The sequence below is a fragment of the Triticum aestivum genome, chromosome 5A, assembly GCF_018294505.1.
Source record: "Triticum aestivum cultivar Chinese Spring chromosome 5A, IWGSC CS RefSeq v2.1, whole genome shotgun sequence".
NCBI classification, from domain to species: Eukaryota; Viridiplantae; Streptophyta; class Magnoliopsida; order Poales; family Poaceae; genus Triticum; species Triticum aestivum.
The window spans coordinates 70,393,567-70,416,672 of record NC_057806.1 but is presented as its reverse complement, the minus strand read 5'-3'; the positions used below and the strand labels follow the sequence as shown (position 1 = coordinate 70,416,672).

The 23,106-nt window shown below is 45.3% G+C and overlaps 1 protein-coding gene across 1 annotated transcript; it reads right to left on the bottom strand.

Annotated features, from left to right (window-relative positions):
- Positions 1–17,199: 17,199 nt before the first annotated feature.
- LOC123102353 (SPX and EXS domain-containing protein 5) lies at positions 17,200–22,204 on the bottom strand. Its single transcript, XM_044523665.1, has 13 exons — positions 21,919–22,204; positions 21,663–21,799; positions 21,007–21,045; positions 20,828–20,920; positions 20,605–20,721; positions 19,943–20,038; positions 19,221–19,334; positions 18,988–19,041; positions 18,513–18,560; positions 18,241–18,391; positions 17,920–18,085; positions 17,768–17,837; positions 17,200–17,684 (listed from the first exon to the last, which is right to left on the bottom strand). The coding sequence occupies exons 2-13, from the start codon at positions 21,729–21,731 to the stop codon at positions 17,427–17,429; spliced, it is 1,275 nt and encodes a 424-aa protein (XP_044379600.1). The 5' UTR covers positions 21,732–21,799; positions 21,919–22,204; the 3' UTR covers positions 17,200–17,426.
- Between the last annotated feature and the right edge of the window lie 902 nt (positions 22,205–23,106).

Sequence of the window (23,106 nt, the reverse complement as noted above, 5' to 3'; positions counted from 1 at the left end):
CTTTACAATTTCACATATTATATTCCCCGTTGAAAACTTCAACTAGTTTGTCATCAATCACCAAAAAGGGGGATATTGTAAGTGCATCTAGTGACACCCCTAGTTGGTTTTGGAGTATTGACGACAAACCTAGTTGAGGGACTAATGTGTTTGTGAGAATTGCAGTATAACACAGGTAGAAGTCCCTCATCGATTCCGGTTTCCTACCAGAGATGACCCCTAAAAATGAATGAAGACATTGAAGTCAAAGGTGGTATGTGAAGACATTCACATTGAAGACTATGACAAGAGAAGACATCGCATGAAGACTATGGAGCATGAAGACTTAGTTCTTTCATCGTTCTTTTTCTTCTTTGTTGAGTCATAGGAACCACCGTACTGTTAAGTGGGGTCCAAGAGAACCAGTCAGAATGACTGAAGTGATGCTTAACCAAAATCATATGTCTTCGAGTGAAGACTATGAGAGCAAATCTTGTCCAGAGTTGGATAAGTCAGCTTTGCTTGTAGCCCAAGTAAAGTTGTCGTGTGTGTTTAAAATCTGACCTTTGGAACACGTGTCAATTCCTTAGTGACCAAGGGTCATTTCGGACAAATCAGGTCGGGTTGCCTAGTGGCTATAAATAGCCCACCCCCTACAACCATAAAAGGTTGGCTGCTCAGAGTTAGAGTACGGCTTTTGTCGTTTGAGAGCAACCCACCTCAAAGCCTTTGAGAGAGAATTCCTTGCGAGGATAAAGCCCTAACCACCCAGAGCCAAATAGTGTTAGGCATCACTTAAGTCTTCATGTCTGTGTGATCTGAAGACTTATTACACTTGAGGATTGTGAATCCTCCAGCCGGTTAGGCGTCGCATTCTGAGCATCCAAGAGTCATTATGGATCGCCGGTGAACGAAGTCTGTGAAGGTTTGGAAGTCTACCTTGAAGACTTACCATAGTGATTGGGCAAGGACTGGGTGTCCTTAGCTCAAGGGGAATAAGGTGAAGACGAGGTCTTCTAAGTTGGATCTCAACCTCCCTAACCAGACGTACAGTTGTCACAGCAACTGGAGTTGGTCCAACAAATCATTGTCTTCAACGAGTCACTGGTTTCATCCTTCCCTTCCCTTTACTTACTGTTGGTGCTTGTGAAGTCATTGTACGACTGCATCACCATTTGGCTTCACTGAGTGATTACTTGTTCTGATTGGCTTCACAATATCTTCCTACCTGATCCTTACTGCCTAGCTGCTATTAGTCGTTGCGCTTTCACTTCATTGAATACTTGACTATGGTTTGCCTAGTGTAGTCTACCTTCCGCTGCATGGTAATAGGTTTATTTCTATCGTTTGTCTTTGAAACTTCCATGTTTTGAAGACTTTCATAAAAATCGCCTATTCACCCCCCCCTCTAGTCGATCACTAGCACTTTTAGTGGAGTGCGCACACGGCACATGGCGACGCGAGCATGGTGCTCCAAGCTGGAGAAGCAGAGGAGGAAATCTTCTGGTGCATGCTTGTGGATGGTGAAGTCGTCGGCGGCAAGATCACACTGGGAGCAGATGGCGGCGGCGACCTCCTCACGGGACAAGCCCGCGCGGCTGCCCGCGACGATGACGAGTAGAGCATGCTCCAGCGCCCGCTCCACCTCGATGACCTCTTGGGAGCGCGGAAGGTAGCACACGGCCGCGGCAGGGCGAAACGATGGGTGCCCAGAGAGAGGCGTGGCGACGAAGGAGGCCACCGAGGTCGGTGAGGTAGGCCGCGAGGAAGCCGCAGGGGCAGAAGAGCTAGGCGACGGTAGGGCGGCCTGCGATGAAGACGTCGCAGTCCAACCGGAGGGCTCAGGGGACGCGAGGGCGGGAGGCGAGCTGGCGGCCTGAGCGAACCCGGAGAGCATGGGTGCATGGCCGTCGGAAGCATTCGACGCGGGCGTCAGCAAGCCCGAGGAGGAGCGCGTGGTGGCCGCCGAACCCGAGGACGTGGGGCGGCCGTCCACGGCGACCGGAGCAGCAACACGGCGCCGAAGCGGAGGGGGCGGAACCATCAGAGGAGGACGCGGCGGCCCAGGGGAGGGTGTAAAACTTGGCCTAGTGGCCAAAGAAGCGGCAACTGGCGCACCGGATGTCCTTCCTGCAGTCGGAGATGGGGTGACCAGGGTCCGGGCACCGGGGACAGTCGCCCTCGCAGAGCCAGGACGGCCTGGGGCAGGGTCTTGCGTCCGGGCCACGCCGGTGGCAGCCCTGCACGCGCGAGCGCGGCCGCTTACGGCTCGCCACGACCTGCCAAGGCACGCGCGAATCCACCTCCTCCAAGGGCGTCCGGCAGATCTCGGAGCGAAGGGGTGGGCGCGGGGCATGCGGTGGGGACGGGCTTGCCGGCGACGGTGAGGGGGACGGAGGGCGGGCTAGGGGGACGCCTGGGAGGGAGGGGGTGGCAGGCGGCAGAGGGCCTGCCGGTAGGTGGGCGCCGACCCGGCGGAGGAGGGGCTGGATTCGAGCCATTTGTCCACGCGGGAGCGCCCGACGGCGGCGGAGGGAGTGGACGAGGCCATGGCCGCGGGCTGGGCGGCGTGGCCGGAGTGGCCAACGCCGAGGGGAGTGGACGCCGGGGCCGGAGTGGCCGCCAACGGGAGGGAGGAGGTGGGAGGCTGCGGGTAGGAGGAGGTGGTAGGAGGTGGGAGGCTTGCGTAGCCGAGATGCAGATTTCGAAACAACAAAAATAAAATGAGGAAAAGTAGCTATAACATACTCAACTCTTAGTAACAGCTATAACATTCACAGGTGCTGAGAGGAACACACATGCCGCAAACTCGGCACCATCCCTTTTGCAAAAATATGTGTCCGAAATCCTATATATCTAAATAGTTCATCCTCACTGCTTTTATTTCTTTTAACATGCATACATGTCATCTCATCATCATCCCATCAATTATTTACCCTAGTATGGTAAAAGAAATACTATTTATTTCTATCTCAACATGCACACATCTAAAAGAAACATGCACACATCTCAAATCAAAACCATGCACGTCATCAATCATTTAATCCCACTAGTTATATTTCTTTCAATCATGTGGGAAATATTGATTTTAGTTTTATATCTAAATTCCGGACAGCCAAATTGTATCAAAAATGTTTGCATCCGATCTCCACAGCAACGTGCGAGATATCATCCAGTAAATAGAAGAAATGTGACAACCGAACCGGTGTCTTTGTTTGGTCTAGCATCAGAAGATGGATGCGTTGAAGGAACCATCAACATTTTTCTCTCATGCGGAAACTTATAACAAGATGTACTAATTCCAAAACGTAGATACAACATTATGCAAGACAATAACGAGAATTGATTGATCAGTTAATGCAAGATCCTATAGACCATTTTCAGAGCGTGACATGAAACTATGACGGGCCAGTGCAACATAGAGTGGGCCATGAGCTGGCCATTTGCTGCCAACAGGCCAAATAAATATCAAACCCGGCATATCCTATTTGGCACTACAGTTGTGCCAACTCACTAGGCCATCTCGATCGACTGTGCCAACTCACTTCTTTTCTCTCTTTTATCCACTTCAGTTCGTGCAACTTTTTTATTTTTCTTTTCCTCTTTACTTTTTCTTGGAACGGTTTTTTTTTCTAAACGCGTGAGCTTTTTCTTCAAATTCATGAACTTTTTTAAAAAATTGATGATTTTTTCTTCGAGATCTATGAACTTTTTTCAGAGTGGATGAGACTTCTTTCAAATTTGATGAACTTTTTTTCAAATGCGATGAATTTTCTTTCAAATTTGATGAATGTTTTCCAAATTTGAAGTTTTTTTTTCAAAATTGATGATTTTTAAAAAAAATGATGAACTTCTTTCAAAATGATGAACTTTTCCAAAGCTGATGGTTTTTTTAAAAAATCGATCTACTTCTTTACAAAATTGATGACATTGTTCAAATTCAACGAATTTTTTTTAAAAAATGATTTTTTAATTCGTGAACCTTTTCCCAAATTCATGAAAATTTTCCAATTTGTATGAACCTTTTCAAGTTTATGATCTTTTTTACAAAATTGATGACATTGTTCAAATTCAATGAACTTTTTTGTAAAATGATTAATTTTTGAATTCGTGAACTTTTCGCAAATTCATGAACTTTTTCCAATTTGCACGAACCTTTTCAAGTTTATGAACTTTCTTCATGTTCACGTTTTTTCTTGTGAATTCTTTTTTCATTTTTCATTTTTAATTTTTATCATAAAATAATACTCATAATAAACTGGGTGCATATTACTCTTGCATGTTAATGTTGTACTAAGAGAAGGGTCAAATCGTGTTTTCTCCTAATAATGTACAACAAAGTTACGCGTCTTTTTTAGACGTTAGCGGGCAGAGTTCGAATCCTCCTTATAGGAATTACACGTCTTTTTTGTGGTACAACAAGAAGAATATTTTCTCCTGGTCCGGCCTGCTATGCGTGCGGTGCGAGCGCCAGTAGCGATTAGCGGCGCCTTAAGCGGCGAACAAGAGCTCCCAACAAATCCTACGAGAAGGCTTGGGGAGAAGGGTGGACCATGGCCGGAAAATGCCAAAGGAGGCCGAGCTCCAGTGAGCTCGTTTTTATTTTTTATTTTTTTGGAGCACGAAAAATTCCAAATTTATTTTTTGAACACACATGTACATGTATACTATGTATATACAAAATTTCACAGTATTATATGTTTACATGTGGCGTACAGGAAAAAGACAAATACACATTTTTAATGGGCCTTTTATTTTTGTTATTGGGCCAGAAATTTGTTATTTTTGTACAGCCTACCAATCACAACATTTTTCGACGAAATTTAACACGTTCTTGCAGAATACATATAAGTTTTTGATGGTATTTTTTTCAGATTTTTTTGGAACTTTTAAATATGCTTTTTGACTTTTTCAAAATACCGAGCTCACTGGAGCTCGGCCTCCAAAAATCCGCACTCGGACCATGGCCCGGTATGTCCAGTCCAGCTCAAACATGTTCCAAAATGTGATAATCTACACTTGCTAGGGAGCAGGTAAAAAAATATTTATCTAAAAAAAAGTAAAGAAACATTTATCTAAAAAAAGGTAAAAAATTTATATTGGTCTTGAATAAGTCTCTGTCATGCATGCATGCAGAATGTAAGGGGTCTTTTCTCTATATTTCTTTTTCTGGAGCAGAGAACATGTCAAAACGGACACTGTTTTTGCGACCTCACATGATTCACATTTCTCTTTTTTTAAACTATGAATCTTAATTTTAGGAAAAGAACGTCGTAGCTCAAATATGTCAAAATAGATACTTCCTCCGTTCCAAAACTGATGACTCAATGTTGTACTAACTTTATACTAAAGTTAGTACAAAGTTGAGTTATCTATTACGGAGGGAGTACTATTTTACGACTTCACATGATTCACATTTTCTCTTCCTTCAAATCTATGAATCTTCATTTCAGGAAAAGAACATCGTAGCTCAAACATGTCAAAACAAATAGTATTTTACGACCTCACATGATTCACATTTCTCTTTCTTTAAACTATGAATCTTAATTTTAGGAAAAGAACGTCATAGCTCAAATATGTCAAAATAGATACTCCCTCCGTTCCAAAACAGATGACTCAATGTTGTACTAACTTTATACTAAAGTTAGTACAAAGTTGAGTCATCTATTTTGGAACGGAGGAAGTACTATTTTATGACTTCACATGATTCACATTTCTCTTCCTTTAAATCTATGAAACTTCATTTCAGGAAAAGAACATCGTAGCTCAAACATGTCAAAACAAATAGTATTTTACGATCTCACATGATTCACATTTCTCTTCCTTTAAACTATGAATCCTAATTTTAGGAAAAGAACGTCGTAGCTCAAATATGTCAAAATATATACTCCCTCCGTTCCAAAACGGATGACTCAATGTTGTTGTACTAATTTTATACTAAAGTTAGTACAAAGTTGAGTCATCTATTTTGGAACGGAGGGAGTACTATTTTACGACTTCACATGATTCACATTTCTCTTCCTTTAAATCTATGAATCTTCATTTCAGGAAAAGAACATCGTAGCTCAAACATGTCAAAACAAATAGTATTTAAAGATCTCACATGATTCACATTTCTCTTCCTTTAAACTATGAATCTTAATTTTAGGAAAAGAACGTCGTAGCTCAAATATGTCAAAATAGATACTCCTTCCGTTCCAAAATGGATCACTCAATGTTGTATTAACTTTATACTAAAGTTAGTACAAAGTTGAGTCATCTATTTTGAAACGGAGGGAGTACTATTTTACGACTTCACATGATTCACATTTCTCTTCCTTTAAATCTATGAATCTTCATTTCAGGAAAAGAACATCGTTGCTCAAACATGTCAAAACAAATAGTATTTTACGATCTCACATGATTCACATTTCTCTTCCTTTAAACTGTGAATCTTAATTTTAGGAAAAAAACGTCGTAGCTCAAATATGTCAAAATAGATACTCCCTCCGTTCCAAAATAGATGACTCAACTTTGTACTAACTTTTTACTAAAGTTAGTACAAAGTTGAGTCATCTATTTTGAAATGAAGAGAGTACTATTTTACGACTTCACATGATTCACATTTCTCTTCCTTTAAATCTATGAATCTTTATTTCAGAAAAGAACATCGTAGCTCAAACATTTCAAAACAAATAGTATTTTACGATCTCACATGATTCACATTTCTCTTCCTTTAAACTATGAATCTTCATTTTAGGAAAAGAACGTCGTAGCTCAAATATGTCAAAATAGATACTCCCTCCGTTCCATGGAACGGAGGGAGTACTATTTTACGACTTCACATGATTAACATTTCTCTTCCTTTAAATCTATGAATCTTCATTTCAGGAAAAGAACATCGTAGCTCAAACATGTCAAAACAAATAGTATTTTATGATCTCACATGATTCACATTTCTCTTCCTTTAAACTATGAATCTTGATTTTAGGAAAAGAACGTCGTAGCTCAAATATGTCAAAATAGATACTCCCTCCGTTCCAAAATGGATGACTCAATGTTGTACTAACTTTATACTAACGTTAGTACAAAGTTGAGTCATCTATTTTAGAATGGAGGGAGTACTATTTTACGACTTCACATGATTCACATTTCTCTTCCTTTAAATCTATGAATCTTTATTTCAGGAAAAGAACATCATAGCTCAAACATGTCAAAACAAATAGTATTTTACAATCTCACATGATTCACATTTCTCTTCCTTTAAACAACAACGTTATAGCTCAAATATGTCAAAATAGATACTATTTTACAACCTCACATTATTCACATTTCTCTTCCTTTAAATCTATGAATCTTCATTTTAGGAAAAGAACGTCGCAGCTCAAACATGTTAAAACAAATACTATTTTACGATCTCACATGATTCACATTTCGCTTCCTTTAAATATACGAATCTTCATTTTAGGAAAAGAACGTCGTACCTCAAACATGTTTTAAAAGCCCCTTTTATCGAGTTTGCAACCATTTCCAAATGCAAAAAGGATTAATGTACATGGCATTGATGGTAATTATCTGGTGATTCATCATAGTTAAAGTACATGGTCGGTGCTGATGGTGAAGTTTTTTTTTCTTCAGAATACATGATGGTTTTTTAGGCAAAACAATGTTTTTTTCTTGTAGAGAGAGCGTGGCAGAGCCAGGCCCTGTGATATTTTTTTAGAACAATCGGGCAAGCTTTATTACTCATTCATAATGAAAGGGATGATCGTATGATCATGAGGAGACCCCAACAAAACATGCCTTCCATGATCTAATAACAAGCTATACCTAGCCAATTTATCAGCTTTCTAAGGGGGTGTTTGTTTACAGGGACTTTTTTGTGTAGGGACTAGAAAAAGTCCCTCTTAGAGACTTTTTTACCAAACGGGAGGGACTTTTAGGGACTAAACTAGGCCTTTGGGACTAAAAAGAAGAAGTCCCTCTAATAGTCTTTTTGAGACTTTTCCCTGCCCTGCCCCCACCGAGCCTCACCTTATCCTCTCCCGCTCGCTGCCCCGTCCCGCACAGGAGTCGCCGCCGCTCCCCGCCTTCGCAGCGCACCTGCAGTCGCTGCCGCTCCCCGCCCCAGCACCGCACCTCCATCTCCGGCCCGTCCCCGCCCCCGCACCGCACCTCCAGACGCCGCCGCTCCCCGCCCCCGCACCGCACCTCCATCTCCAGCCCGTGCCCCGCCTCCATTGGCCGGAGCCGCCACCGCCATGGACGGTGATGAAGACGATGGTCTTCACTACTTCTCTCAGGTCCCCTCCCATCACCAGGCTTCACAGGGCTCATCCGCGGGCGGAAATTTGGGGAGGGGCATGGGCTTCTTCGATCTGAACACCAACGTCGACGACTACCCCGACTTGGGCTCATACTAGTCTGTACTAGTTAATTATTAGGGGCAGCATGGTCTTTTAGCACGTCATTTATTATCCTCTAGTCCATATTTAGTCCCTGGAAACAAACAAGTAGGGACTAGAGACTTTTTAGTTGGGACTAAAAAAAGTCCTAGGACTTTTTAAACAAACAGGGCCTAAGTTCATGAGTAAAATTACAAGTAAAAGAAGTCGACCATGCTTTAATTTCTTTGATGACATCCCGGTAGTTGGCTCCAGCACCCTCTGTAATATAATTTACAACACTCTTGCAATCTGGGGCAATATGAAGATGGCGAGCTTAAGGAAATTCATCTTCAGAACAGGCGCTTCATCTGGAGTAACGAGCGATCAAATCCAACTTTGTGCAAGCTAGACTCCTTTTTCTGCAATGCAGAGTGGGACACCACATACAACACCCACGTTCTCCACGCGCTTTCATCCTCCTTGTTGGACCACTATCCGCTCCTCCTGGCAGATGACAAAGGACCCAGACGTCCCCGCTCCTTCAAATTTGAAAACATTTGGGTCTCCTTGCCTGGGTTCGCTAAGGTGATCCAAACGGCCTGGAACGAGCACGTGCCCCACTCGGAGCCCTATCAAGTCCGTCATCATAAGCTCAGAAAAACCGCCCTCCGCCTTTCGGGATGGAGTTGAAAAATGTTCTCGAAGGCCAACGTCCAACTCCATGCGGCTCTGTTGGTCATCCTTCGGTTGAACATTGCTCAAGAGACGTGTCTCCTCTCCTCCGCCGAGTCCGACCTTCGGGCTAGACTTAAACGGCGAGTCATTAGCCTAGCGGTCCTTCAGAGAGCTAGGAAGAGCCAGTGTGCGAGGGTGGCCAACCTCAAAGAAGGGGATGCCAACACAAATTTTTTCCATCGCCGTGTCAATGCCAGGAGAAGAAAAAACCATATTCACCGCATCAAACAGGCTCACGGTTAGGTGACTGAACATGGGCCGAAGGAGAAGATCATCCACGACCACTTCTCCGAGGTCATGGGGCGGATTAAAACCAACAATAACGTAGACTTTAACTGGGATGAGCTCGACATCCAGCATCACAACCTCCACGCTCTTGGCGTTGTCATCACTGAGGAGGAGGTTTGGGCTGCTATCAAAGAAATGCCCAACGACAAAGCTCCCGGCCCAGACGGCTTCACCGACATTTTCTTCAAGAAATGGTGGGACCTCATCAAGGTGGACTTCATGCGAGTCATCCACTGCTTTGACTCCCTACGCACGGACAACCTGCAATGGCTAAACTCTGCCAATGTGGCCTTATTGCCCAAGAAGGAGGGCGCCAAGGGAATCTCCGACTATAGGCCTATCAGTCTTATCCACGCCGTTGCCAAAATCATCGCCAAGGTGTTGTCCATTCGCATAGCGCCGCTCATGGATGCTCTGGTTTCCAATGCGCAGAGTGCATTTATCAAGAAGAGAAGCATTCATGATAATCTCATGTATGTTCGCAACTTCGCTCGTCGGCTGCACAAGTGCAAGACTCCATCTCTGCTATTCAAGCTGGACATCAAAAAGGCTTTTGACTCAGTCCGATGGGAGTATGTCTTGGATATCATGCAACGCATGGGGTTCCCTGATAAATTCAGAAATTGGATTGCGGCATTGCTTTGGTCCTCGTCCTCGCGCTTACTCCTCAACGGCCTGCCTGGCAGCCCCATCAGGCATGGACGTGGTTTTCGCCAAGGATGCCCCATCTCGCCTCTGCTCTTCGTGCTCGCAATTGACCCGTTGCACAAGATCCTCGACTTGGCTACGCGCAAAGGAATCATTCATAAGATTCGTGGCCGAGGTACAATGGTCAGAACCTCCCTCTATGCGGATGACGCTGCCGTGTTCATGGCACCAATTGAGAGTGATATTGACAACCTTGCAACCATCTTAAAAGGCTTTGGAGATGTCACGGGCCTTTGCACCAACTTCCACAAAAGCTCTGTCGTTCCCATTCGATGCGCCAACCTTGATCTTGTGAGCATTCTCAACAGCATCCCGGCGACTAGGGCGTTTTTCCCTATCAAATACTTGGGCCTCCCGCTCTCAGTTTGGAGACTGAAGAAATTTGACTTCCAATACCTCCAGGACAAGGCGGCTGGAAAATTGGTCACCTGGGATGGGCAGAACATCACCACCATTGGGCGCACGGCCCTTGTTCGCTCTGTCATCACCTCTCAGGCTGTCTACTCCATCACACCACTCATTGTCCCTCAGGGTTTCCTTGACAACCTCAACAATATTGAGCGAGCTTTTCTTTGGTCCGGCTCTGACAAGACCACCGGTGCCAAATGTAAAGTCAACCGTGACATGGTCTGCCGCCCCACCAGCTATGGGGGTTTGGGTGTTCTTAACACTAATAAATTTGCTCGTGCTTTGAGGCTCAGATGGCTTTGGTTTGAATGGAAAGAGCCGTCCAAGCTCTGGGTCGGCCTGGGCAACCCTTGCACCGAGGAGGACCGTGATTTTTTCTACACCTCCACTTCCATCATCGTGGGCAATGGGGCCAAAACGCCTTTTCGGGACCCCCTGGCTGCTTGGCCGCATGTCGAAGGACATTGCACCTCTCGTCTTTGAGGCCTTAAGGAGAAAGAACTAAAACGTGCGAGAGGCTATTATAGAGAATGTTGGATGCTTACGATCAAACGAGACATCACCATCACTGGCCAGCATGTGCGGGAATTTTTCACCCTCTGGATGCTCATCCATGACATACACCTCGACATCCACTCTGAGGATGACATCATTTGGAAGCACTCTTCGGATGGCTCATATTCGGCGTCCACTGCATACAACGCACAATTTCTGGGTTTGACGCTTTCCCCCATGGACTCCATGGTCTGGAAAATGTGGGCACCCCCAAAGGTCAAATTCTTCTCTTGGCTGGCCTTACAAGATCGCATTTGGACCACCGACAGGCTAGAGCGATGCGGCTGGGACAACTGCGGTCTTTGCCCGCTCTGTAAGCAGGTGCAGGAGTCGAGCGTCCACCTATTCGCCAAATGCCGCTTCACCTTGAGGCTTTGGTGGATGCTCATTGACAAGTATGGGCTTGCGCATCTGGACCCTTCTGACTGGCACCTTGAGGATTCCCTCCTCTCTTGGTGGGACAAGCGCACCAATTCGAGCATTCCGGATCGTCGAGCCATGGCCTCCCTTACCATGCTCGTATCCTGGACAATTTTGGAAGGAAAGGAACGCTAGAGTCTTCCGCCACAAAGAGACGCCACCGCCAATCCTTCTCAAGCTTATTATAGATGAGGCCAACCTATGAGTTACTGCAGGGGCTAAACAATTAGAAAAAATTGTATCGCGCGAGTAATTGTCATGCCGTACTTCGGCCTTGTGTAACTCTACAAAACTCTATTCTCCTCTACTTTAATAGATGAGGTAAATCTTTTTGCCTCCGTTTTGAAAAAAAAAGATGGTGAACTCCAAGGTCTTCGGCGAGTTACAGAGCTTCCCTGCATGTGATAGCTTCAAGGGCCGCAAGGTCAAGGAGGCCCCTGATCACAAGCACGGACCAACCAATTACAGGATCCATCTCGGTTCCGGCAAACTACCGCAGCACCAACATTGCGATCCACGGATACGCCTGCAGCAACATCCATTTTTACCATGCCTTCAAGTGGCGTGATCCATGCCTGTAGCCCTTCAGGTTCTCGTACTCTTGTTATCACAGGTGCAACATTTGGGTGATTGACCTGGTCCAGCTCTGTTATGAACTGGGTCACACAAAAGATGAGTTTTTTTTGAGAAAACAAAAAAGATGAGTTGAGAGCGGACTTTGGATACCCGTGCTCTATAGCACTAGCCCAGCAACATCACCCACGGATACGCCTGCAGCAACATCCATTTTTACCATGCCTTCAAGTGGCGTGATCCATGCCTGTAGCCCTTCAGGTTCTCGTACTCTTGTTATCATAGATGCAACATTTGGGTGATTGACCTGGTCCAGCTCTGCTATGAACTGGGTCACACAAAAGATGAGTTTTTTTTTGAGTAAACAAAAAAGATGAGTTGAGAGCGGACTTTGGATACCCGTGCTCTATAGCACTGGCCCAGCAACATCACCCATATGGCCATATCTGACCATCCCACACAAACGTGAAAAGCCCGTAAATTCATCACTGCCCGGCCCGTGTCAGCACCAAGGCTCGGCCCGTTTGAAAGGAGCTGAAACCAACCTATAGAAAAGTTCAAATTCTGAGTTGAAAACTCTGGGCCGCCACTCTGGTCGGTGGCTGACCCACCACGGGCAGCGGCAGCAAGATGCATATGACACGTGGCATACATTCATTCGTTCATTCGTTCATGTATATAGCACACTTTTTTTAGCGGGAATCATGTTTAGTACGTACACTCAGAGTCAGAGCCTCCCGGTCAGAACGGATAGGATAGGTTGCTGCCGGTGCTGCTGTGTGCGTGCACCTGAGGCCAACTCTACCGCGCGATCCTATCCTGTCCGCCCCGTCCGTTTGGAGTAAAAGGGACAAAGAAACGGCCCAGCGTGCGGACGCAAACGGACAAATGTTCGGATTTTGTCCGCTTTCGACCCATTCCCGGCTCAAACTTGCGCTTGGTTTGGGGTAAAACGGACGCGCGCGGACGGTCTCGACGCACGCCCTTGTCCCCCCCCACCCCCCCCCTAGCCCGGCTGTCAGGGACACTAGCAGTCCCTCCACTCCCAACGCTTCACCCTCTCTTCCCGTCCCGCCCCGCCGCCGGCGCCGCCGCTATTCTCCGGCCGCCTCCTCACCGCGCAGCCCCCCCGCCGTCCATACCAAACCACGTCTCGACATGGCCGCCACCACGCCCGCGCTTCCGCCGTAGTTTTGGTCATCGATCGGAGGAGGTTTGGCCGTCGCCGGCCTTGCCGGTGGCAGAGGGGACACGACTGCCGGCGATGTACCACGGCGGCTGAGGCAGATTCCGACGAGAGCTCCAGAGCGGCCTGTAGCCGGCCGGCAACCACCCTGCTGCGTCGAGGTGATCATCGCGGCCTCTTCGCCACCACGACCGCAAGGTGTTCGACATTTTGCCAACAAAGGTATGGACAGTGGAGACGAGTTTTTCTTCCATCACTTCCTTTGTTCATCGGATGATTCGTCGTCGGATGATGACGATCATGTGGTGGCTGCACTAGTCGTTCACGACCATATTCAACGGCAGCTTCCTCGGTATAGGGGGTCAGTCCCTGGCCGTGCTCCCAACCTGAACCGCAACAGGGAGAGAGGCCACGCCCTGCTCTATGCCGATTACTTTGCCAACACCCCGCTCTTCAGGCCGGATAAATTTCGTCGCCGTTTTCGTATGGCAAGGCATGTGTTCAATCGTATCCGAGAGGGAGTGGTTGCTCATGACCCATACTTCAAGTGCAAGACGGATGCCCTTGGCAAGCTTGGATTCTCCTCCTACCAGAAATGCACCGCGGCCATCCGCATGCTTGCATATGGAATTCCAGGCGATTTGGCGGATGAGTATGTGCGTATGAGTGAGACAACATGTCTGATGTCAATGTACAAGTTTTGCCAGGCTGTGATCGAGGTCTTTGGCCCAGAGTACTTGAGGCAGCCAACTGCCGCTGATACAGAGAGATTGTTGGCGACCAACGCAGCTAGAGGCTTTCCAGGTATGCTTGGCAGCATAGATTGTATGCACTGGGAGTGGAACAACTGTCCATTTGCTTGGCAGGGCCAGTACAAGGGGCATGTTAACGGGTGCACTGTCATATTAGAAGCGGTGGCATCACAAGATCTTTGGATATGGCATTCTTTTTTCGGCATGGCAGGTTCGCACAATGATATCAACGTGCTGCAGCGTTCTCCAGTCTTCGCGAGGCTTGCAGAAGGCCACTCCCCACCTGTCAACTTTGAGATCAACGACCATCATTACAACAAGAGATACTATCTAGCAGATGGTATATATCCTCAGTGATCAATTTTTGTGAAGACAATCTCGAAACCCCAAGGTGAGAAGAAAAAGAGATTTGCCCAAATGCAAGCGAGTGTTAGAAAGGATGTGGAACGTGCTTTTGGTGTGCTTCAATCCCGGTGGGGTATCGTTCGAAACCCTGCACTGTCATGGGATGAAGGGAAACTTTGGGAGGTGATGACTGCTTGTGTGATCATGCACAACATGATCGTCGAGGACGAGCGTGATGAGAGTATTTTCGACCAAGGATTTGATTATCAAGGTGAAAATATTGAGCCCCTGCACCAAGACCCGGCCACATTTGAACAGTTTGCCCAATTCCATCGTGAGATGCGTGATTGACACACTCATGTGAATCTTTAAAATGACTTGGTTGAGCACGTGCGGAATTACATTGGCAACCAATAGATATATTTGTCCATTTTATGTTCAGTCAAGACAATTTCAATTTGGTTGTAAAACTATTTTATTAAAGACAATTTCAATTGGGTTGTAAAACTATTTTAATTTTCAAACAAAAATTTGAGTTCGAAACTAGTTTTAATGTAAATTCGAGCATTTCTTGGCCCTGACGGACAGGATGGGGCAAAAGGATGCGGCAGCGCGCTGGGCGCACGACCACCGCATCCCAGGACAGGCCTGGACACGACTCCAAATCCCTATTCAAAAAAACAAAAACAGGATAAAACGGACGTCCGTTTAGGGTCGCGCGGTGAAGTTGGCCTGATTCCATTTTACCGCGTCGTCTTCAGGCGCCCTACTGCACTCACCGACCAGCCGAGGCAAAACGCGTTTATTCGTTATTTACCGTGCAGATCCAAGCTTGGGCGGTGGCTTTCCGGCGCTACTTTAATTTGCTACGTGTCCAGCTCCCGACAAACGCTACTCTTGTACTGTACTACTAGGAGTGCTGTACTACTTGCAACCACGCATGATTCGATTCTACAGTAATTAATTTACTAGTACTACCAGTAGTATCTCTTTAACTGAAATCTTTAGGTGTGGCTCTTGCTTAGCTTAGTTCTTGTGTGCTCAGTGCTCACAAGCGTCTCCAAATTAATTAGCTTGACCAAACTAATAGTGTACAACTTTCTTAGGCAGCCATGGCAAACTGTGAGTGTAAAGTGACGTCGCCCGAATCAAAGGTGGTGTTTTCCTGGCGTGGCAGCTGAAATGTGTTCTTACCCAACTGGTCGTTTCTCACGGAGAACAGATTCTAACCTTTCACTGTCACTCCTAGTCAATTTCAGAGGACTTGCGCCACTAATCTTTTTTACCATCCTCTCTCTCTCTCTCTCTCTAGAAACTGCGGCTGAGCTAGTTGATTTCAGACTGAAACCGGCAAAGTTAGGACACAAAACTAAAATTTATAATTTCGGGTCGTCATCGACACACCTACTCGTGGCATTCTCTTTGTACTACATGGGATTAATTAACTTGCAATGATTTGGGCAAAGCATTCACCTGAATGTGCTCCACAAACCACAAGTCATCTCCCATCACCATCTGTGAGTGCGAGAGGAAGAAACAAAACAAAACAAAAACAAAAGCAAACAAGCGGCGCTGACACGTGAAACCATGTCCTCCGGCTCCCCGTTTCCGTAATAAACAGCAACCCGGGGTACTAAAATCAATAATTGAGCTCCCCGAAACCGCCTATAAATGGCCCCTGCCTCGCCACCTTTCACACTCCCCTCACTCGCTCATTCATCACTCGCACACGAAGCTCTCAAGAAGAAGTCTGATCGATCTTGCCATGGACTCCAGGATGTCCAAGAGCCCACCTTCGTCGCCGCCCCCGGCGGCGGCGCAAGAAGACGAGGGGGACGCGGCGGCGGTGCGGGTGACGAGCCGGCTGTACCTGCACAGGCCCGGGCCCGGCGCGGGGCCGCTGGAGAAGGACGCCGTGCTCCGCCGCATCCGCCACCGGAGGCGCGCCAACCGCCTCCGGGACACGCTGCGCTCGCTCCTCGTCCTGCAGCAGCACGCCGCGCCGGAGCCGGAGGACGGCGAGCGGCCGGCGTGGCTCGACGACGCGTTCACGTCTCCGTAGCCGCGCGCGGAAACCCCCCCGGACCTTCTGGATCTCCTCCCTCTCCGTGGCGCACACTCTGCCTCGTGTACCGCTGCTGCCTCACGCACGCACGCTCGACGGTGACCACGAGCGGCTGCGAATTCGACGAGCATTGATGTGTCCCATGCTTTTCTTTATATGTACACTGTATTAGTACTTGTGTTTGTGTATTTGTGGTAGAGTAGGAGTACTAGTAATTCATGTGTAAGTCACTTAATTATTGCATGGATGCAAGGAATAACCGAGCTTGGTTTCTGTTCAAATTATTTACCTAATAATAATGTCAGGTGTGATGGCAAGAATGAAAATCAGCTCATTTCTCGGGAGAAATCTTCCTTCAGTGTCCTGAATGAGGGCTCCATTTTGGTTTGGATTCCATTATCCAAGTTGCAACTTGCTTAGGAAAATAAAATCCGTTGGTGGGTATATACACTGACTGCAAACACCACAAGCATTAAACTAAGCTGTTTCTAGACTGTTCCAATGGGTAACTGTTACTTCATCCGGGCCCAGCCATTATCTGATAGCAGGAAATACTCTGCTTATGAGTTGTGACAATCAATCTTGTCTGCTTCAGCCAATGATATGATAAACAAGATGAGATAATCATGACTTTCTTGACAATGTGCTGTTCAAGTGCAACTTACCAGACATTGCGATGAAGAAAACAAATACGATTCGCACCCATTGCACTTGCGCATGAGCGCTAATTGTTGTACTGTTGCACAAGATGATTACAGATGCATCTGAACAGTTGCAAGTTGAACAGAAACAAAAGGATAAAGCATCAAACTCAGATTGTTGATATGCAGATCAGCTAAGCAGATTATCTTTGTAAAGGTGCCAAATCATAAATTTTTTTGGTATCACTATCATTTGTCTGGATTCAAGAGTGTTACATATGGCACATGTGCCAACAACTTCATTTCGTGTGGAAATCTATCTTGTACAATTGGCCTTCCGAGCTCTAGAGATATTACGAGAGAACCTCATACGGACCATGCTATAAGATTGTTTTGAGTGTAGGGTTAGACTTTATGGCTGTTAGAATCCAGTAGCCTATCTGATTCTGAAGGCAGCATATCAGATGACAATTCAAAATTTTGCTTGGCTGTCATCTTGTTCCACTCATTCTCGACGCGGAAAAAGACCCACTGGAACCGCCTCACCATTTCCAGAGCTGTTATCGCAAACACTGTCAGGTAGTTGTGCCGAAGATGCGCCGAAAGCTTGTATGTCCATGTACACCGGAGAATGAGATTGCTACCTAACACCCAATAAAATACCTGTAGAGCAATCATGTAAGGATTAGTTCAGAAAATTAACAAGGTGTACTAGCTAAAACCATGTATGTGTTAAGAGTGTATACCCAGCTACGCCCGTAAAGAAGATTGCTCCATGCACTTGGGTTTTTGAACATGAAAATCCTGGTTAAAATGCTGCAATTATAGAGGAAGTCTCATTAGCAACAATTGATACGTAAGGACAGAGTAGAAAAGAAACTTTTGTAGAGAACGGCACCTCAAATCCCAATCTCGCTTTATATCCCAGTAGAAGGAATACAGTGAATTCACAACACTGGAAATAAGCCACAGGGGGCGGTAAAAGCTAATCCATACGTCGGGAAATACATGATACTTGAGAGCTGATAAAAAGATCACAGGGACTGCTGTCGAGTACTTGAGTGCTGGATTTGGTACAAAGATGTTGGTAAGTGTCCAGAAATAGGCACAAAACATATGATCACAAGCTACAACTTGTTCTATTTCTAGCACTTTAAACATGTATGTCATCTCAAAAGAAATAAAGAATTAGAGCTGAAATATGGTGGTGAGTAAATACCGTTCAGAAGACAAGTTTTCTCCTTTGTATCCTTGTACTGTCGAAGACACTGGAAGAAACGACACAAATAAGGGAGTACCAGAACTAGAGGAATAGCTACAGAGTGGCTACCACAAATTGAATCTGCTTCAAACCAAGCAATTGTCGCGACCTGTAAAATTTCATAATAACAATTACTTTTTGCAGTACTTTGCAATCGTCAAGTAAACCAAGCAGTATGGATACTGCAGAAGACAATATGTGCATAGAACAAGAGAAACGGAGAGATTAACCTGACGATGGACCATGCGACAACCTGAACGTTCCAAATCTGAAAACACCTGCAAACAAATGCATCAATTGAGCAACATATTAGAAAGATCAAACTGAAAATGTCCACTCAGGACAGTCTAGAAGCTAGAAACAGTTCTCTACAAAACTAGGAAATAGTACATTGCAGATGCTCACGTAGTTAGGAGATAATTTTTCTTACATAAACTACAGTATATTACAGCCAACATGAGAACAGAAAATAATATAGTACATACTCCCTCCGTCCCAAAATAAGTGTCTCAATTATGTACTAACTCTAGTACAAAGTTGTACTAAGGTTGAGACACTTATTTTGGGACGGAAAGAGTATTAAACCAAAAAACCATGTCATACTATCTATAGCAGTAATTAGTTAAAACAAAGCAATGGGCAGCAAACACTTTAAATAAATGACTGCAAACTGTCTCCAATTGTTTACCAAAAATGACTGCATACCTTTGACATGGATGTAAAAATATCCGCCATAAAGAAGTCAGGGAATGTAATTGCCTGCGGAACAAGAGTACATTAAATCAATTCAAAATGCTATTTGATCAGATTTACTGGCTCCGCAAGCAAGGACAATCAGGTATATATAATAGCCACCACAGACCAAAATATTTTGTTTTGTCTATAGCATAGCTAAAAGCAAAACCTATCTAACATTACTGATTTTTTTTACAACTTACTTGTAATGGAAGTGCTATACGCCACATGGTCCTCAGAAAGAAAAAGCGTGATGATAAATAAAACATATCAAAAGGAGAAAGGAGGATCATCAGAAGGATAGCATACAAAAGGACCTGCAGACAGGCAGAATGATATGTCAATTCATAACCCAGCATTTAAAAAGTAATAATGCATCAGAGTAGAATAAATTGCATGATTTATTGTTTCTATAAGGGGAAGCAGGAGTAAGTGGATTGTGCATCATACAGAACTTCAGATCACTTCAGTGTTACAAAGAAACCATTCGTAACTATGTCTGCATGTACATCAATTGATGCTTAACATATAATAGTATTGTACTAAGATGGGCATTTCCACTTGTTCGATTACAGGAGAATAGGCATAACTTTAAGGTAAAAGTGGCACTTGCATTAACATTCATTGCTAGCAAAATGTATAATGAATATACTACTGTTCTGATCTTGCGACAGGATGTAAGTTTCAATTCATCAATTAACACAACAGAGCCAGAGATACACAATGAGACATCCATTTTAGTATGTCAACAATTATCTTATCATTATACTGTTCCTTGGGAGAGCTCTGGGGATATTTATGTCCGAACTTGATTACTGATAACTGATAAGCACCACCACAAGTATAACCAAGAGTAATGTACACAACAAAAGGTCCCATGAGCAAATCATAGAATTAACAACTTAATGAGCTCAAGATATTACACTGGTTGAGATGCAGCAAGAGACACTTCACCATGTGAATACAGATATAGGTAAGCTGTCATACTTGTTGGAACAACTAAAGTCAGCCAAGTAGCACACTGCCAATGGAGGAAAATAAGTGTTACTTAAGCAGAATAATATGCCAGAGTACATGTAACATGAAAAATTATACAATATTATGTCAGCATAAAAGAAATGGACAGGACAAAAACACGATACAGTTTAAAGAAAAGAGAGCCAACTTCAAAACACCAGCCCATCAGTACTCGACTTTAGAAAGTGCAATAGGCACAGACTAACCTATTCTCAAAATAAATATTCTGGTGACGCATGTTCATCCAGACACTAAAGTGGGGATTGTATATATATTACTTACATTGGAAAGCAAGATAAACACGGTTGCTTAGAAATGTTATGTATAGTTGTACTACAAAAATATAATGGACTGGGAACTACAAGTATTGTTGAGAGCTTAACACCACCATCCATAAATTTCGCGCTACCGTAACAACCATATGCCGTAGACATTGCTTAAAACTGTATGCAGCAAACGCTATATGGATCAATACTCCATAAAGCTTATAGGCTATGGATAGGCATGTCAGTGTAAATGCATTCAAACAGGAGATGAAATGGATATCGCAAACAAGATAAATAGGCATACCCTCCATATTTCTCGGTGTGATAAATGTGTCTGTGAAAGATCAAACACCTTCGCATAATTTACTGATGATTGTGCGAAAACCCACAAATTTACTCCCCATAACCAAATCATCAGTGCCTACAATAGGAACACAAAGCACAGTTACATGCATGACTAATTTTTTTGCATACACGGTTATTAAGAGTTGAGTATGCCACATGTACAACAACAAAAAGAAACCCACCACTAGAAGGAGAGGATTATAGTATAAGAAAGCCTCGTATAAAAATAAGTCTCGCAGATCAACACTCATTCTCATAACCGAGTCCCACCCTATCTGCAGTTCCAAGAGCATAAACGATTAACAAACCACATGAAGCTGAATTCGTACATTACAAAAGCTATTGATTGAGTAACACTGACCTTGCAACAGCACAAACCCCATAGGAGAAACAATATAACCTGGAAAAGGGACATACTCATAAGCAATTTGAGAAGTAAAATGTAGATCAGGCAGATGAGGAATCAAGAGAACAGGGTAATTTGAGTACAATTGGTTAGTGGTTACAGAATAAAGGAGCAATAAAATACATGATGCCACAGAATAGAATTAGATATGGACAGGTAAATACGTTAGTGTCTCTTGGAGTAAATTACAGGGTAAATAAGTAAAAAGAAGCAGCAGCTCCAACTCAAAATGGTGATGCTAAAAGGCCACTTTATCTTCTGTGACTAAGCTAGAAGGCTTTTCCTAGACATGTACTGAGAAATACTATCAAATATCGAGACGCTAACATCAAAGTAGTGTTCACGTGTTCAACTGTTCAAGTATCATCATGTAAAACAAAGGCATATCCTAGAGTAGTAGAGATTTACACATGGCATGATTTTTGTCACTATTACAAAGTTTACGCAATCGAGAGGGGGGCGTCAGATGCGTTGGCTTGTCACTTAATTTCCTTACAAACATGGCATCCGCTGCAAACAATGCGCATAACGGCGGCCGCACGCAGCACACTTGCGACACATCAGAAAGTAAATTAGGCATGTAGCGCCCGTCGAAATGCTGAGAAGGCTACCTTGACCCGCCAGAGGAAGAGCGGCGAAGGGATGATCGCCACGGCGGGGATCGCCGACACGCCCTTCATCTCGGCGCCGGCCCTGACCCTCCGCGCGCGCACTCGGTCGCACAGGCGCCTGCGTCTTCGAACGAACCCTGCGCACGGCAGCAGAACAGAATCAGCCTCGCTGCTGCATCAGCGCGATAGCAGGCAGGCTGGCAGGCGACGGAGTCCACGAGAGCCGAAGCTGATCGGATCGAGCAGAGGCGCTCACCGAGGATCGACAGCCCGTATCGCGGCCGGCCGGGGCAGCAGGGGAGGAGGGAGGAGCCGTGCCGTCCGTCGGATTGGCGCAGGCCCCTCCAGCTCTCCGGGGAGGCTGCGGGAGAGGCGGAGACCTTCCGCCGGAACGGGGCGCGCGGGCGGGCGGGCGGCGGCGTGGCAGGGAATGGCGAGATCTGCGAGGGTGGGCAGGGGTGAAGACTGAAGAGGGGGAGGAGAAGCCGTAGGAAGGGGAGAAAGGGGAGAAAGGGGGGCGCGGAAGGTGAGGGAGGGAGGCGCCGACTTGGAGCTTGACGTGTAGGCGAACCACGGGGGATCTCTGAATTTTCTATCGACTTTAGCACTGGTGGTGGTGGTGGTAGAGGAGGAGTGCTTTATTCCGTGATGATCTGTTGCTGTTCTTTGGCTTGAAAGACGGAAGGAACGTGGGAGTTGACACGTCCGGCGTCCTGCGGTGTAGGGCATATGGGGATGGTACTTCCGGCGGATCTAGATTCCGCCGCGAACGGGCGCTTACAGTGACGTGCTTGGTGCGATCTTTTTCTCGCTCGAGATTTAATAGTACTAGAACAATGTATGTGCGTTTTAATAGGATATAAATATTCTAGTACGTTAGTTTGTGATTTATCTGTTAATAATAATATGATTGTGTTAATAAATGTTCATCAGATTCTGACCATGAATTACCTTATATTAGCACAAATGCCCGTGCGTTGCAACGGAAAAAAGTAATGATTCCTGTCAATCAAGATTGGCCGGGTCAAGGAACGGTGTCGTGGAAGAATGGTTGCTACTAACAAAAAATGATGGATCATTTGAGAATCGTGGTGTGAGCTCGAGAGGGGTATGAGTCCGAGTAAATTAATTTGACTGATCAACATTAACTATAGAATTATCTCTAATGGACAAGAGGTGGCAATTTCAATTTTGAAGGGAAACTACATTGAGAGGCTATCTGAGCAACTTACTACACACTCGACCCAACCCGATGTACTCGAGTTCGTTGGTTGACACCCCCCCCCTCACCTGACGACTTCGATGTAAATCTATGAACAACACCGGCTTCATAATCGAGCACCCTTGCATTGCCATTGACAGCTCACTCAAGGGCTAGCTACGTGCTAGTGCTCCAAATCTTCTATCAAAAACTCCCATGCCCACCGTCGTCGATGCTCACACA